General features: G+C 42.5%; 1 protein-coding gene across 1 annotated transcript in view; it reads right to left on the reverse strand.

Moving 5' to 3' along the window:
* LOC122549563 overlaps positions 1 to 14,895 on the reverse strand; it is a 124,558-nt gene that overhangs the window by 7,602 nt on the left and 102,061 nt on the right. The window contains exon 5 of the mRNA XM_043689425.1: positions 4,123 to 4,300. Coding sequence (XP_043545360.1) covers positions 4,123 to 4,300 — 178 coding nt within the window. The remainder of the gene's footprint in view (positions 1 to 4,122; positions 4,301 to 14,895) is intronic.

Genomic DNA, 14,895 nt, shown 5'->3' on the forward strand with positions numbered 1-14,895 from the left:
AATCCCGCACGAATATGGGTTTTATTACATCTGATGTTAACACATTCCGAGCATGTAAGAGACTTAAATATACACTCTGGTTAGTTGTAGGTTAGATTAATAGATAGTTGAGTTTTGTTTGTTTTTTTTCTTTTTTTGTTTTTTTTTAAATTTGTTTTTGTTTTGTTTTTTTGTTAAATTTTGGCTATTGTATATTTGAACTAATTGTATATCAATGTTTATATCTGAGAGTTTTGTTTATTTTTGTAAACTTGTAAAAATGTTAAATTTCTAATAAAAATATCTATAAAAAAAACAAATAAGGGCTTTTAATCTTAATACAGTCTGTGATCAACCCAACATTGGCAATAGTTTTATAAGGATGGGAAAATTAAAGAAATGCTGTACCTAATTAAACTGGTTTACTGATAAACAAGCATTCACAGGAGAGGAGAGCTTTTAATTACCAGTCACCACTTCATTACCTTGGCAGCTAAGAACATTCCTTAATGAGTAATATTGTGATCAGAGGCTATCACATCACACCACACCCAATGCTATCCAAAATAAATATTAACAGCTGAGCATGGCCAGCAGGTCTCCAAGTCCCTTCTCAGCTTAAATAATCAAACTAAGCCCTTCCATTTTATACCAGTGGCAGACACCTTCCAAGTAACGTTCAAAAAGATCACAATCACCTTCTTACATGAAAAGGGCAAGGACTTCAACAGCTGTGTCCCCTGCAGTCTCATATCTTTGCTCAACTGAAATCAAACAAGGAGGCCTTCAGGCTAGGCTTTGTCAATTGCAGTATCCCATCCAGACCAAACCAAGTTTGCTGAAAAACATCTCTTACACCTGGATAACAATACACTCGTCCTGAATGCAAAATAGATTTTCAGCCAGCAAAATGAAGCTTTGACTCACTGTTGCTCTTTGGAAACTAACTCAGATTGCAAGAATTTCAGGCTCAAAGGCTTATAATTGCCCTCAAGTAGTGAGCTCCCATATCAAATCACTGCAGACCATTTGGTAAAGGTACATGCACAGTGCTGTTCGAGATCCAGGAGTTTGACAATGAAGGACTGGTGATTTTTTTTCTCTATATGCCACGAGCAGACCTTTGTACTCTGTCTCCAAGCGCTCTGCTTCATTCACTAGCATCTTCCCAGAAACCAAAATTTCAGGCAACCCACCTACAACAATTTATGTTCATATAATACCTTTAAGGTAATGCAAGATACTTCACACCAACAGCAGGAAGGTGGTTATAACTGTGTGCTAATGATTGTTAAAGAGGTAGATATGAAAGTAGAGAATCTAGCAAGGCAAAGAAGTTAGGGGAAGGAATGCCCAAGATTGCAATGAGGAGCTAGTGTGCAGAAGATGAGTCAAATATCAAACATTATGGCACAGAGGACGAGAAGTGCAGAAACAGATATGGAAGAGATGCAAATTGGGATGTAGGTCTGGAGGAGGAGATCGAGATGCTGGAGAGATTTATAGGAGTAAACAGTAATCTTGAAATAAATACTGTGATGGGCAGAGGACAAGCATGAATTAAGCAAGGATCCCCTTCATATAGTCTCAAGCTTATTTGAGAAGACGTCCATGCAGCTGGAGATGTTATTCAATTGCCCTTGCTATTTTCCTGAGATCCAAACCCACGCATTCACACCAACTACTCCAGCCCACAGCAAATCTGGTGAAAACATACTTAAGATAGTTGTCAATAAGAAAAAGCACAATTCTTTGTCAATTTCCTGTTGCTTTACTCAATGGAAAACACTAACTTCTAGTCATTTGGTCATACAGAACTTGAATATTGCTGAAAAAAGACATTTTGAAGCTTTTCGTCTTGCAATCATCAGAACCATTCACAAAAAATACACAATTTAAAGGAAAACCAGCATTTATACTGAATGAGAGGACAGTGTTGACTGGTCGTCAAGTGGGCTGTGATTATTAAAAAGCATCATCTGAAGAATGCACTAATTAATGATGACTGACAGTTGACTGCAAAGCTTTGGACAAATTTTAAAACTAGCAGCTTGACTACTTGGTCAAGGCGCTTACCTTAGAAATGAAGTAGCAAATGGATGTTGTTTAAGTAAAAGCAAAATACTGTGCACTCAGTAAAGAAACAAGTGCGAAAGAAACTCAGCATCTGTGAAGAGTGAAACAGTTAATGTTTTGAGTCTAGTATGAATCCTCTTCAGATCTGAATGACTGTCACTTGTTTTGTTGAGCTGAACAGGTGCAGTGTATGTACATATCCTTTCTGTCTGCCAAGAACTGGTCTTGTACTTTGACCTATGTTGTGGTTCTGTTCGCCGAGCTGGGAATTTGTGTTGCAGACGGTTCATCCCCTGTCCAGGTGACATCCTCAGTGCTTGGGAGCCTCCTGTGAAGCGCTTCTGTGATGTTTCCTCCGGCATTTATAGTGGTTTGTCTCTGCCACTTCCGGTTGTCAGTTCCAGCTGTCCACTGCAGGTGTTTTGTGCAGTCCTTGCATGGGATTTTGTACACTACGTTGGTTTTGCTCATGCTGGGTATCGGGTCCTTTGTCCTGGTGAGTTGTTGTCTGAGAGTGGCTGTTGGTTTGTGTGCTGTTATGAGTCCTAGTGGTCGCAGTAGTCTGGCTGTCAGTTCAGAAATGTTTTTGATGTATGGTAACGTGGCTAGTCCTTTGGGTTGTGGCATGTCCTCATTCCGTTGTCTTTCCCTTTAGCATCTGTTGATGAAATTGCGGGGGTATCCATTTTTGGCGAATACATTGTAGAGGTGTCTAGGAATGGGAGTTGGTTGTCCTTTTCTTCCTCTCTAGTGAATCTGATTCCTCTGAGTGTGGCGTTGAACTCCCATTCCTAGATGTGATGGTACAGAGAACACCGAACGGAGAATTCACCACAAAAGTATACAGGAAAGCCACACACACAGACCAAGTCCTGAACTACGAAAGCAACCACCCCAACACACACAAAAGAAGTTGCATCAAGACACTGTTCAAAAGGGCCACAAGCACTGAGGATGTCACCTAGACAGGGGATGAAACGCCTGCAACACAAATTCCCAGCTCGGCAAACAGAACCACAACAACGAGCACCTGAGCTACAAATCTTCTCACAAACTTTGACCTATATAGCTACCAGTACACCATACTAAGTCCAACTGACAATCCTAATTTAGTCATCAGTGTAATTCTTCACACATATAATTATCCTGCAGTTGTCCAACTGCAGAAATGCATTTAATGTTGGGCGCTGTTGCAAGGTTTGCAAACACAAACTGTGGTCAGTACCGTCGAGCCTGCTCCTTCATTTGATAAGGTCATGGCTGATTTTTTCATGGACTCAGCTCCACTTAGCCAGCCACTCAAAATAACCCTTAATTCCTTTACCTTAAAAATATTCAACAAGGTAGCCTCAACTGCTTTACTGGGCAAACAGTTCCACAAATTCACAACCCTTTGGGTGAAGAAGTTCCTCCTCAACACAGTCCTAAATCTGCTCCCCCTTATTTTGAGGCGATGTCACAGCGTTCTAGTTTCACCCACCGGTGGAAACAATCTCCCTGCTTCTTTGTTATCTATTCCCTTCATAATTTTATATGTTTCTATAAGACTCCCTCCTCATTCTTCTAAATTCCAATGAGTATAATCCCAGTCTTCTCAATCTCCCTTCATAAACTAATCCTTTACACTCCAGAATCAACTTAGTGAACCTCCTCTGCACGCCCTCTTGTGCCAGTACATCCTTTCTCAAGTAAGGAAACCAAAACTATACACAATACTCAAGGAAGATATATATATAGCATCCTGAGGATTAATCAATATTTTAATTGTTATCTCTTTACATTTGTACTCAGTGGTCTCATACATAAATCTCAAAATGTTCTTTTGGTCTTTAGGGCTTTCCGTTCACAGCCTATTGTATCTATTGTTTAATTGCTTATTTCCATTACTAGTTTCCCACCAAAATGTATCATCTTATAATTATCCAGATTAAATTCTACCCACCATCAATCTGCCATTTTACTAACTTATCCTTGTCTTCCTAAAATCTTTCATTATCTTCCCCATTATTTGTTAAACATGTTACTTGTTCTGTAACCACCCCCACCACCATCCTGTTGCCCATTTACCTTGACTGTTTCCTGCTCCTCCTGACCGGGTGTTGGTAATCTGATGGGGCTGATACTTCCTGTGGTCACATTCTTCAGTTTCTCAAGCCCGCTGCTTAAAGTGCTGCCAATCCCTGACAGACCAGATTTCTTCTCTGTAATCTGCACTGTATTGCTGATTGGCTTCACGGGATGAGGACTGGTAGGGAAAAAAAAGAAAAGTAACTCAGGTGATATACTACTACAAAACAGGTTGAAAAACCCTCTTTATTTAAAACAAAAATTGATCACCTCAGAACAGTTGCTAGGTTACAGATCCTTATAATACCTTATTGTGACTCTGCAGGAAATGTCTGCAGACATCTCATAGCCCCCATTTTTTGAGAGGCCAAAGATATTTTGGCAATGTATTAAAAAAACCTTTTTTTGCTTTCTTTTCTACATACCCTGATTTGAAATAATTAGGGATTTGATTGTTAGATCACATTAGAGTGTTGTGTATAGCTCTGGCCACCACAACGCTTCTCTTCTCCAAAGAAATTTTATTTGAGATGGCAGACACATGCTTTCCAAGGATGCTTACCAGGAAGATTGAATAGGCTGGATTGTTTTCTTAGGAGAAGAGGAGGCTGGGGAAATTCAGTTAAAGTGCATAAAAATATGAGGAATCTGCACATAAAGGGTAAAGTTTCAATAATCCTACCTGACAATAGGTGTGCTCTCTCATTAGATAGAGAGAGTTAGACGACTGGTGGTGGTTGAACCTGGCTCCAACCATGCTCTCAGGCAATGCATTTCAGATTATAACCATCCAGTGAGATTATACCTTCTTTCACCAATTACCTTTAACCCTTTTTCCTCTTGCTCTCAATCCAGTCTTTCGCTGAAACCAGTTTCTCTTGATATTATCTGTCCAGCCCCCTCATGATTTTGAGTAAATCTCCTGTCAACCTTATCTCTTCCAAAGAAAACAATCCCAGTTTCTCTCATCTATCCACAAACTGAAGTTAGTCATCCCTGGAATGTTGTAACTCTTTTCTACATTGTAATGCTTCACTCTAATCTTCCCTGGACACGTATCCCAGTTGAGGCCAAATGAGCAATGTGTTCACCCAGTACGTTATGGAGGTCTGGAACTCTTGCCTGAAATGATGGGGGCAACAGAAAGCCTCATTGCAATTAAAAAGACTCTTGGATTTGGACTTAGTGCTGCAAGCTACTGGGCTACGCATCAAGAGCTGGAAGGTAGGAAAAGACCTGATATTTTGTTTTTAGTCAGTATGACAACAATGGGCCAAATGGCCTTCTGTGCTGTAAACTGCTGTCTGATTAGTTAGCTAAGGAGAAGTCATTTGTTCTCATGATGAAATCAAGTGTTCCATATATAATCTAAAATTAGATCTGAGCTGTTCAGAGGTGATGCCAGACAGTATTTCTTCACTAATAAGATAATGGAAATCTGTTGATGCTGGAGCTCAAAGGAAACTTTCATAATGGAGTTTAATAATATCCTTAGCCCAAGTAAATGTTAAGGTGTGTATATTCAGGGTGATTGATTGGAGTCAAGGTATAAATCAGACAGAATTTAAACAAATGGAGGAACAGGTTCTGGCGGCAAAATGGCCCATTTCTCATGTTCCTCATTTAGTTCCAACCACACAGCACATTCCATCTGTAGGAGTGTGTCACAAGGTACAGTAACTGTCGGTGAGTTACTTGATTGTAGAGGAATCATTCCAAACAAATACAATCCTGAGTTGCAGACACATGTTTCAGCAGAAGTCATTGAATAGGGAAAAGGGGCAGCCTGATTTGTCCCTTCTCTATTTCACAAACACAAAGGCTAAATGCTCATTAGCTAGGATTTTGTAGACAATATTGTGGTTTTGGTGGTGAGAGAAAGAGTGTTAATTCAGTTTAATGTTCCACTACTGAAGGCTTCAATAACTTCACAGCTAAATCAAGCTCTTTGAGCAGGCAGCATAGAGTTATAGCGTTGTATGGCACAGAAACAGACCTTTCGGTCTAACTAGTCCATGCTGACCAGATATCCTAAATTAATCTCGTCTCATTTGCTAGCACTTGGTTCATATCCCTCTAAGCCCTTCCTATTCAATACCCATTCAGATGCCTTTTAAATGTTCTAATTGTACTAGCCTCCACCACTTCCTCTGGCAGCTTATTCCATACACACGCCACCCTCTGCATGAAAAAGTTGCCCCTTAGGTGCCTTTTAAATCTTTCCCCTCTCAGCCTAAACCTATGCCCTCTAGTTCTGGACTCCCCCACCCCAGGGAAAAGACCTTGTCTATTTATCCTATCCATGCACCTCATGATTTTATAAACCTGGCACTCCAAATAAAAAACAGCCCCAGCCTGTTCAGCCTCTCCCTATATCTCCAACCCTGGCAACACCCTTGTAAATCTTTTCTGAACCCTTTCAAGTTTCACAACATCCTTCCTATGAGAGGGTGACCAGCATTGCACACAACATTCCAAAATAACTCCTTTAGCAGCACAGACTAACTTTTCCCACTGCAGTTTCTCGTCACCTTTTTCTCCTCAGGTCCTAGGCTACATCAGAAAATGAAGTGCACCTCATTCATAGTGGAAGCCAAGATGGTAGCTGGAGCACGTCCGCTTTTTCCATGTCTGTATTTTTGCTTTCTCTTTTTTTTTCCCTCTTGGTGTTTCTTTTCTTCACTCCCAGTTTCAAAGTGGACCCTGCGATGCATTCTCTTGGCCTGGCCTCACGGCAGCCCATGGTGGTTTCTCAGCCTGGTGTGGCGGTGTCTCAGTGCGTGAGTGGGTCCTGCCTGGGCATGTTCCGGTGGGAACAGGAAGAGTTTGGGGAGGTGGTGGCATTGGCATCACAGCCCAAATGTGGGAAGAATGAGTGATGAGGAGGTCCCCTGGTATCTGTGGCTGCGGCTGCGGCATCGTGAACAGGCAACTGAGATCTCCCAGAGAGCAAGCTAAGCAGTGGACTCAAAGATTTCTGAATTTTTCACTTAATTTTTTTTGGTTTAAATTCAGAAGGGCTTTAAATGTTAACTATTCCTTATTTTTCTATTTATTCTATGAAGGTCATGCTTAACTTTTTTTAAAACCGCTTTTTTTAAACCACTTTATACCCAGGTACCTTTGTACCATATGGTGACATTGGACACTTTTCACTGTACTCCTGTACTTGCACACACGTGAGAATAAAATCTAAATCCAGAAAAAAAAATCATTGAACAAGTAATGCCACTCAGATTGGTCACAAGTATGATGTATGAGACAGACCAGTCATTGGTCCTGGTTGGAGGAGAGTTGTCTTCTGACATTGAATAAATGGCATCGTTGAAGTCAAATAGATGGTGGCTATCGACTTTGATTACAATTTCTTTCCAGACATAGAAATAACACATTTAGGAGTCAGCAGAACTGTCCTTTGTGTCTTCAAAGCAGGAGATTAAAGATCAAATTGAAACCAAAATTGTCCTTCTCACACCCCAGCACTCAAGCTGTCAAACCACAAACCTCAATGCCTAATTATACCGTCCTCTTTCAACGCAATACTGTACCAATTCAACTGTCTGTTCATTAGGTTTTGAGGTGTAATATAGTGTAAAGTACAACACCGTAATCCCAATGCAAAGCTACAGGGCAGACGCTCATCCACTTTGCATTTTAGAGGTGGGGTCAGTATTGTTGATAACTAAAATAAACAGTTGCTTCAGTTTCATTTCAAGACAAACATAAACATTATGTTGTCAGTTCAAATCCTTTTTGGTACCCCAATACATAATCCAGGCTGGCATCTGAATGCAATACTGAGACAATACTGCAATGCCAAATTTCAATAAGGTATTAAACACACATTCCCCCTTCTACCCACTAGCAGAATCACAGATTCGTTACTGTGCGCTAAGAGGTCATTCTGCCCATCAGTCTGCACCAGCCCTCTGAAAAGCATTCGACCCAGACTCAGCCCCCAACTCTATCCCCGTAATCCCGCACTTACCTTGGCTAACCCATTTAGCGTGTACATCCCTAGACACTACGGGCAATTTAGCATGGCCAATCCACCTAAGCTGCACCATCTTTGGACTGTGGGGAGAAACCAGACCACCTGGAGGAAGCCCATGCAGACATGGGGAGAAGGTGCATGGTCTGATAGGATTATGGCAACTTTATCACACAAGGATGTGTCATCACACCAACACTTTTCTCCACTATCCTCACTCCAACACTCCAACCACCTCCATGAAGTTTCTCACCAGAGTGGAGTTTCAGTACAGACAACTGGGAAATGGCTGAAATTTTTTAAAAAATAATTCATGGAATTTAAAAAAAAATCATTCATGGGATGAGAGATTTGGTTAGGCCAGGATTTATTGCCCATCCTTGCCCAGAAGTCAGTTAAGTGTCAACCACATTGCTGTGGGGCTGGAGTCACATGTAGGCCAGACCAGGTAGGGATGGCAATTTTCTTCCTTCAAGAACATTAATAAACCAGATGGGTTTATCCAATATTCGACAACAGATTCCTGGTCATGATTAGGCTCTCAATTCCGGACTTTTGTTGAATTCAAATTCCACCATCTGCCATGGCAGGATTTGAACCCACATCCTCAGAACCTTACCTCGGTTTCTGGATTAACAGTCCAGCAATAATACCACCGGGCCATTGCCTCCCATGTGGAGGTTACTGACTGGCCAGCATTTATTGACCATTCCTAATTGCCAAGAGAGCAGTTAAATGTCAACCACATCGCTGTGGTTCTGGAGTACTTGTAGACCAGACCAGGTAAGGACAGTAGTTGCCTAAAGGACATTAGTGAACCAGATGGGTTTTTCTGACAATCAACAATCATTTCATGATCATTAGATACTTAATTCCAGATTTTTATTGAATTCAAATTCAACGATCTGCCATACCTGGATTTGAAATAAAGTCTCCAGAACATTACCTGAGTCTCTGGATTCATTATCTAGCAATAATACTAATTGTTATCACATGCCCCATGGTCCTGGGCAACACCGAGCAAGTTATTGCTGAGCAAGTGCTGCTTGATAGCACTGTTGATGACATCTTCCATCACTTAACAGTAGAGTGTTGTATTGGTAATTGGCTGGGTTGGATTTGTCCTTCTACTTTCATACAACATACCTGGGCAATTTTCCACACTAGTCAGGTGGATGCCAATGTCACATGGAAAAAGAGCTGCATTCCAAAGGTGAGGTGAGAGCAATCACCTCACACATCAAGGCTGCCCATAACTGTGTGGTATCAAGGAGTGCCAGCAAAACTGGAATCATTGAGAATTGACAGAAAACTCTATCCTGGCTACAGCCATACAGGAAGACTGCCAAGGGTCCAGGGCATCTGTGCAGGAGTTCTTCAGGTTAGATTACAGCTTTCTAACCGACCTGAACAGAGACATTGCCACCTTTGGAGAAGGTGGGACTTAAATCCAGGTCTTCTGGGTCAGAGATAGGGAAACTACCACTGCAATACAACAGCCCCAGTTCCCCTGAGCAACATCCCAGGCCCATCCATCCTTGGCCACTCCACCATGACCCTCTACCACAAGGTCAGAAGTGGGGATGTTTGCTGAGAACTGCACATTTCTCAGCACCATTCCTCAAATGCTAAAGTAGTACATGCCCAAACTCAGCAAGGCCTTGCTCAAAATTTCCTTTTCAAGCTGCACTATTAAGATTTAGATAGCACATTTGCATGTGCTCAAACTCAGCAACTAAAAGATTAACCAAATAAGCTTTTTCTGACATTCGGCAATTTCAGAATTTTACTGAATTCAAATTCCACCATTTGCTGTGGCAGGATTTGAACCTGGGTCCCCAGAACATTACCTGGGTTTCTGGATTAAAAGTTCAGCGATATTACTACTATGTCATTGCCTCCTCTAAATGTCAGGATAAGAGATTGCACATTTAAGACAGCAACAAGGAAGAATCGCTTTTCTCAGATGTTAATGAACCTGTGAAATTCTTTACCACAGAGGGCTATCAAAACTGAGTTATCAAGTATATTCAGGGCTGAGATTGGTTTTTAAATCAATATAGAGTCGGGGGTATGGGAGAAAAGTGGGAAAGTGCAGTTGAAGATTATCAGAGTGGCGCAGCAGACTTGGTCATCTGAATGTCTTACATCTGCTCATATGACAGTAATGTTACCAGTTGTTCTGTTTGTACCACAGAAATGGGCAATGTACAGCAGACACCTCAAATCCCTTGAGAAATATCACCAGTAATGTCTTTGCAAAAGTCTGCTGGCAGATTAGCATCTCCAATATCAGTGTCCTCTCTCAGGCCAACATGGAAGCCCTGGTTATGGTCAAGCAGCTGTTTTGGGGCATAGCCATATCAATCACATGTCTGGCACAAGGTCCCCAAAATAAGCGCTCTCTACTCCAAGCTTCATCAAGTCAAGTTGTTAGCAGGATGAATTTGAATCATTTATTGTCACGTGTATTCAATATAAAATACAATGAAAAGTGTGTACTGTTGCCATGCATAGGTGCCATTTTCATTAACTTAAAATAATAAAAGAAAAGATCATTTAAACAGAATCCAATTTTTCCTTCTCCACTGCTGCAGTCTCACTCTGGGCTACACCCATGCCATGCTGTCACCAGGGGCTGACGACACACACCATTTGCCATGGCAGAATTTGAACTTGGGTCCCTAGAAAATTCTCTCTGTCTCTGGATCAACGGTTCAGTGAGAGTTCCAGTTCCAGGCTTCGCAGGCTGGCCGACTCTGTAGCCACATGGCTTCTGAAGACACTGCTACCACTCCGGAACCCATCAAAACCGCCTTCCTACCAAAGAGCTCTCTTTATCAGGTTGATTTGAGCATAAATTTTTAACAAACTGAGAAAAGAAGGGGGAGTAAAGGAAAAAGAAGACAAAGAGGACATGCCTGGACATAGGAATCTCTCACCCATGTTTGTCTGAATTTGAGAAGAAGAATCCATAAAAGTGTCAACCATTATTAAGCACCTCTGACAGGTTCAGATGGAGGCCCAAGTGCAATCAGTGGAAGGAGCATACTAACCACTGGCTTCAGGAAACAGCCCCTGTGGACTGTTCCATCACCTCAGGACCTGTAACTCTGGAGTGGAGTTTGTCGTTCTCGATCCTGAGGGACTGCAGGGACGTCCGATAAATGCTGGCCTAGCCAGCAACACCCAATCCCATTAATGAATAAGAGCTGAGTACCCTCTGTCTTCTATGGGTCAGACAACTCTGTCTCCAGAGATAGGTGGAGTTGTGGACAGTGAGGAGGGCTATTGTCGGCTGCAGAGGGACTTAGATATGATGCAGAGCTGGGCTGAGGAGTGGCAGATGGAGAAATTAATCTAGTCCCATTTTCCAGCACTTGGCCCATATCCCTCCAAACCCTTCCTATTCATATACCCATCCAGATGCCTATTAAATGGTATAATTGTACCAGCCTCCACCACTTCCTCTGGCAGCTCATTCTGTACACATACCACCCTCTGTGTGAAAAAGTTGCTACTTAAGACCCTTTTAAATTTTTCCCCTCTGACTTTAAACCTATGCCCTCTAGTTCTGGACTCCCATACGCAGGGAAAAGACCTTGTCTATTCACTCTATCCATGCCCCTCATGATTTTATAAACCTTCATAGAGTGTTACAAGGGGACATAAATTTAAGGTGAAGGGTGGAAGGTATAGGGGAGATGTCAGGGGTGGGTTCTTTACCCAGAGAGTGGTGGGGGCATGGAATGCGCTGCCCGTGGGAGTGGTAGAGTCGGAATCATTGGCGACCTTTAAGCGGCATTTGGATAGGTACATGGATGGGTACTTAATCTAGGTTAGAAGTTCGGCACAACATCGTGGGCCGAAGGGCCTGTTCTGTGCTGTATTGTTCTATGTTCTATGTTCAGACAGACAGATTTCCCTGTATCCCATGCCGCCTTACTTTCTGCTTGAGCCTACCATGGGAATTCTTATCAAATGCCTTGCTAAAATCCACGTACACCACATCCACTGCTCTACCTTCAAAGTGTTTTGTCACAGTCTCAAAGAATTCAATAAGATTTGTGAGGCATGATCTGCCCCTCACAAAGCCATACTGACTATGTCTAGTGAAACTATGGTTTTCCAAGAAATCATAAATCCTGTCTCTCAGAAATCTCCAATATTTTGCCCACCACTGACATAAGACTGACTGGTCCATAATTCCCAGGATTATCCCTATTCTGTTTCTTGAACAAGGGAATAACATTTGCCACCCTCCAATCATCTGGCACTACTCCAGTGGACAGTGAGGATGCAAAGATAATTGCCAAAGGTGCAGCAATCTCTTCCCTCACTTCCTGTAGTAACCTCAGGTATATCCCGTCTGGCCCAGGGGATTTATCTACCTTATGTTTTTCAAATCTTTCAGCACATTCTCCTTCTTAACATCAAAATGTTCGAGCATATCAGTCTGTTTCTTGCTGTCCTCAGAAATGTCAAGGTTCCTCTCAGTAGTGAATACTAAAGCAAAGTATTCATTAAGGACCTCCCCTACATTCTCCGACTCCAGGTGCAAGTTCTCTCCGCTATCCCTGATTGACCTACCCTCACTCTGGCCATCCTCTTGTTCCTCATGTAAGCGTAGATGCCTCAGGGTTTTCTTTAATCCTACTCGCTAAAGTTTCTTCATGCTCCCTTCTAGCTCTTCCAAGTCCACTCTTCAGTTTCTTCTGGACTACCTTGTAATCCTCTAAAGCTCTGTCTGATCCTTGCCTCCTCAACCTTAAGCAAGCTTCATCTTTCTCTTTACTAGATGTTCCACATCCCTTGTCACCCAAGGTTCTTTCATCCTACCATCCCTTCCTTGCCTCAGTGGGACAAACCTGTCCAGCACAATCAGCAAGTACTTCCGAAACAACCTCCACATTTCTGTCATGTATCTCCCTGACAATATCTGTTCCCAATAGAGACATAGAAGATAATCAGAGTATTAGATAGGGTAGACAGTGAAAGTCTTTTTTCTAGGATGATGACGTCAGCTTGTACAACGGGGCATAATTACGAGTTGAGGGGTGATAGATTTAAGACAGATGTCAGAGGCAGGTTCTTTACTCAGAGTGGTAAGGGCGTGGAATGCCCTGCCTGTCAATGTAGTTAACTCATACACATTAGGGAGATTTAAACAATCCTTGGATAAGCACATGGATGATGATGGGATAGTGTCGGGGGAAGAGCTGAGAATAGTTCACGGGTCAGCGCAACATCGAGGGCCGAAGGGCCTGTTCTGTGCTGTATTGTTATATGTTCTAACTTGTGGTCCACAGTTCCTGCCTAATAGCATTATAATTCCTCCTCCCCCAATTAAATACTTTCCCATATTGTCTGTTCCTACCCCCTTCCATGAGAAAAGGTCAGGGAGTTTTAGTGATCACTATCACCGAAATGCTTTCCTACTGAGAGATCTGACACCTGGCATGGTTTGTTGTCAGGAAACAAAATTAATATGGCCTCCCCTCTAGTCAGCCTACCACCATATTGAGTCAGAAACCCTTCCTGGACACACTTGGCAAAAACTGCTTCATCCAAACTATTTGAACTAAGGAGGTTCCAGTCAATATTAGGGAAGCCAAGGTCACCCATGACAACAACCCTGTTCCTTCTGCACATTTCCCAAATCTGTCTCTTAATCTCTGTTGCTATTGGGGGTCTGTAGGAAACTCCCAATAAAGTGACTGCTCCTTTCCTGTTTCTGACTTCCACCCAGACTGACTCTGTAGACAGACCCTCCTTGACAACCTTCCTTTCTGCAGCTGTGATACTATCCCTGCTTAGCAATGCCACTCCTCCACTTCTTTTACCTCCCCCTCTATTCCTTTCAAAACATCTAAACCCTGGAATATCCAGCAACCATTTCTAACCCTGTGATATCCAAGTCTCTATAATGGCCACAACATTAAATTTCCAAGTTATGATCCATGCCCTACGTTTGTTACTCTTATTCCTGACACTTCTTCCATTAAAATAGACACACTTCAACCTATCACACTGATTGCACCTTTGCCCTATTCCATCTCTCAGACTCTCTGCATGCTGTATCTTCCAAATAGCCTCCAACCCCCCAGGCTGAGGACTCTCAAAAACAATGCCAACATTTACTCCGAAGCAACAGCCTCAGTACGAATACAATCATCTTTGGATCATGTGAGATGAAGAAAGGATTTGAGCTTTGATCTTCCCTGTTCAACAACAGCCCTGCCTCTCCAAACTGAACTGTACTGGTTCATTTGCTGATCCACGAGGACTGAGTTATCTCAGTCTAGTTATCAGCATATGGACCTCAATGATTCTGGGGCAAGAGGAACGAGTGAGGAAAAGAAATAAAATGGTTATGAATTTCTGCTCCTCATTACGGTTCTATTTCAAAATGCACATTTGTGGGCTTTTTGTATATTCACTCACAGGATTTGGGTGTCTCTGGTTAGGCCAGCATTTATTGCCCATCCCCAATTGCTGAGAGGGCACTTAATAGTCAACCTCATTGCTGCTGGTCTGAAGTCACATGTAGGCCAGACCAGGTAAGGATGGCAGTTTCCTTCCCTAAAGATTAGTGACCCAGATGGGTTTTCCCCAACAATTGACAACGCCTCCTAGCAGAGCGCTTTAGGGAACATCTCCGAGATACCCGCACCAACCAACCAAACCGCCCCGTGGCCCAACATTTCAACTCCCCCTCCCACTCTGCCGAGGATATGGAGGTCCTGGGCCTCCTTCACCGCCGCTCCCTCACCACCAGACGC

This window comes from Chiloscyllium plagiosum, chromosome 1 (genome assembly GCF_004010195.1).
Source record: "Chiloscyllium plagiosum isolate BGI_BamShark_2017 chromosome 1, ASM401019v2, whole genome shotgun sequence".
Classification (NCBI taxonomy): domain Eukaryota; kingdom Metazoa; phylum Chordata; class Chondrichthyes; order Orectolobiformes; family Hemiscylliidae; genus Chiloscyllium; species Chiloscyllium plagiosum.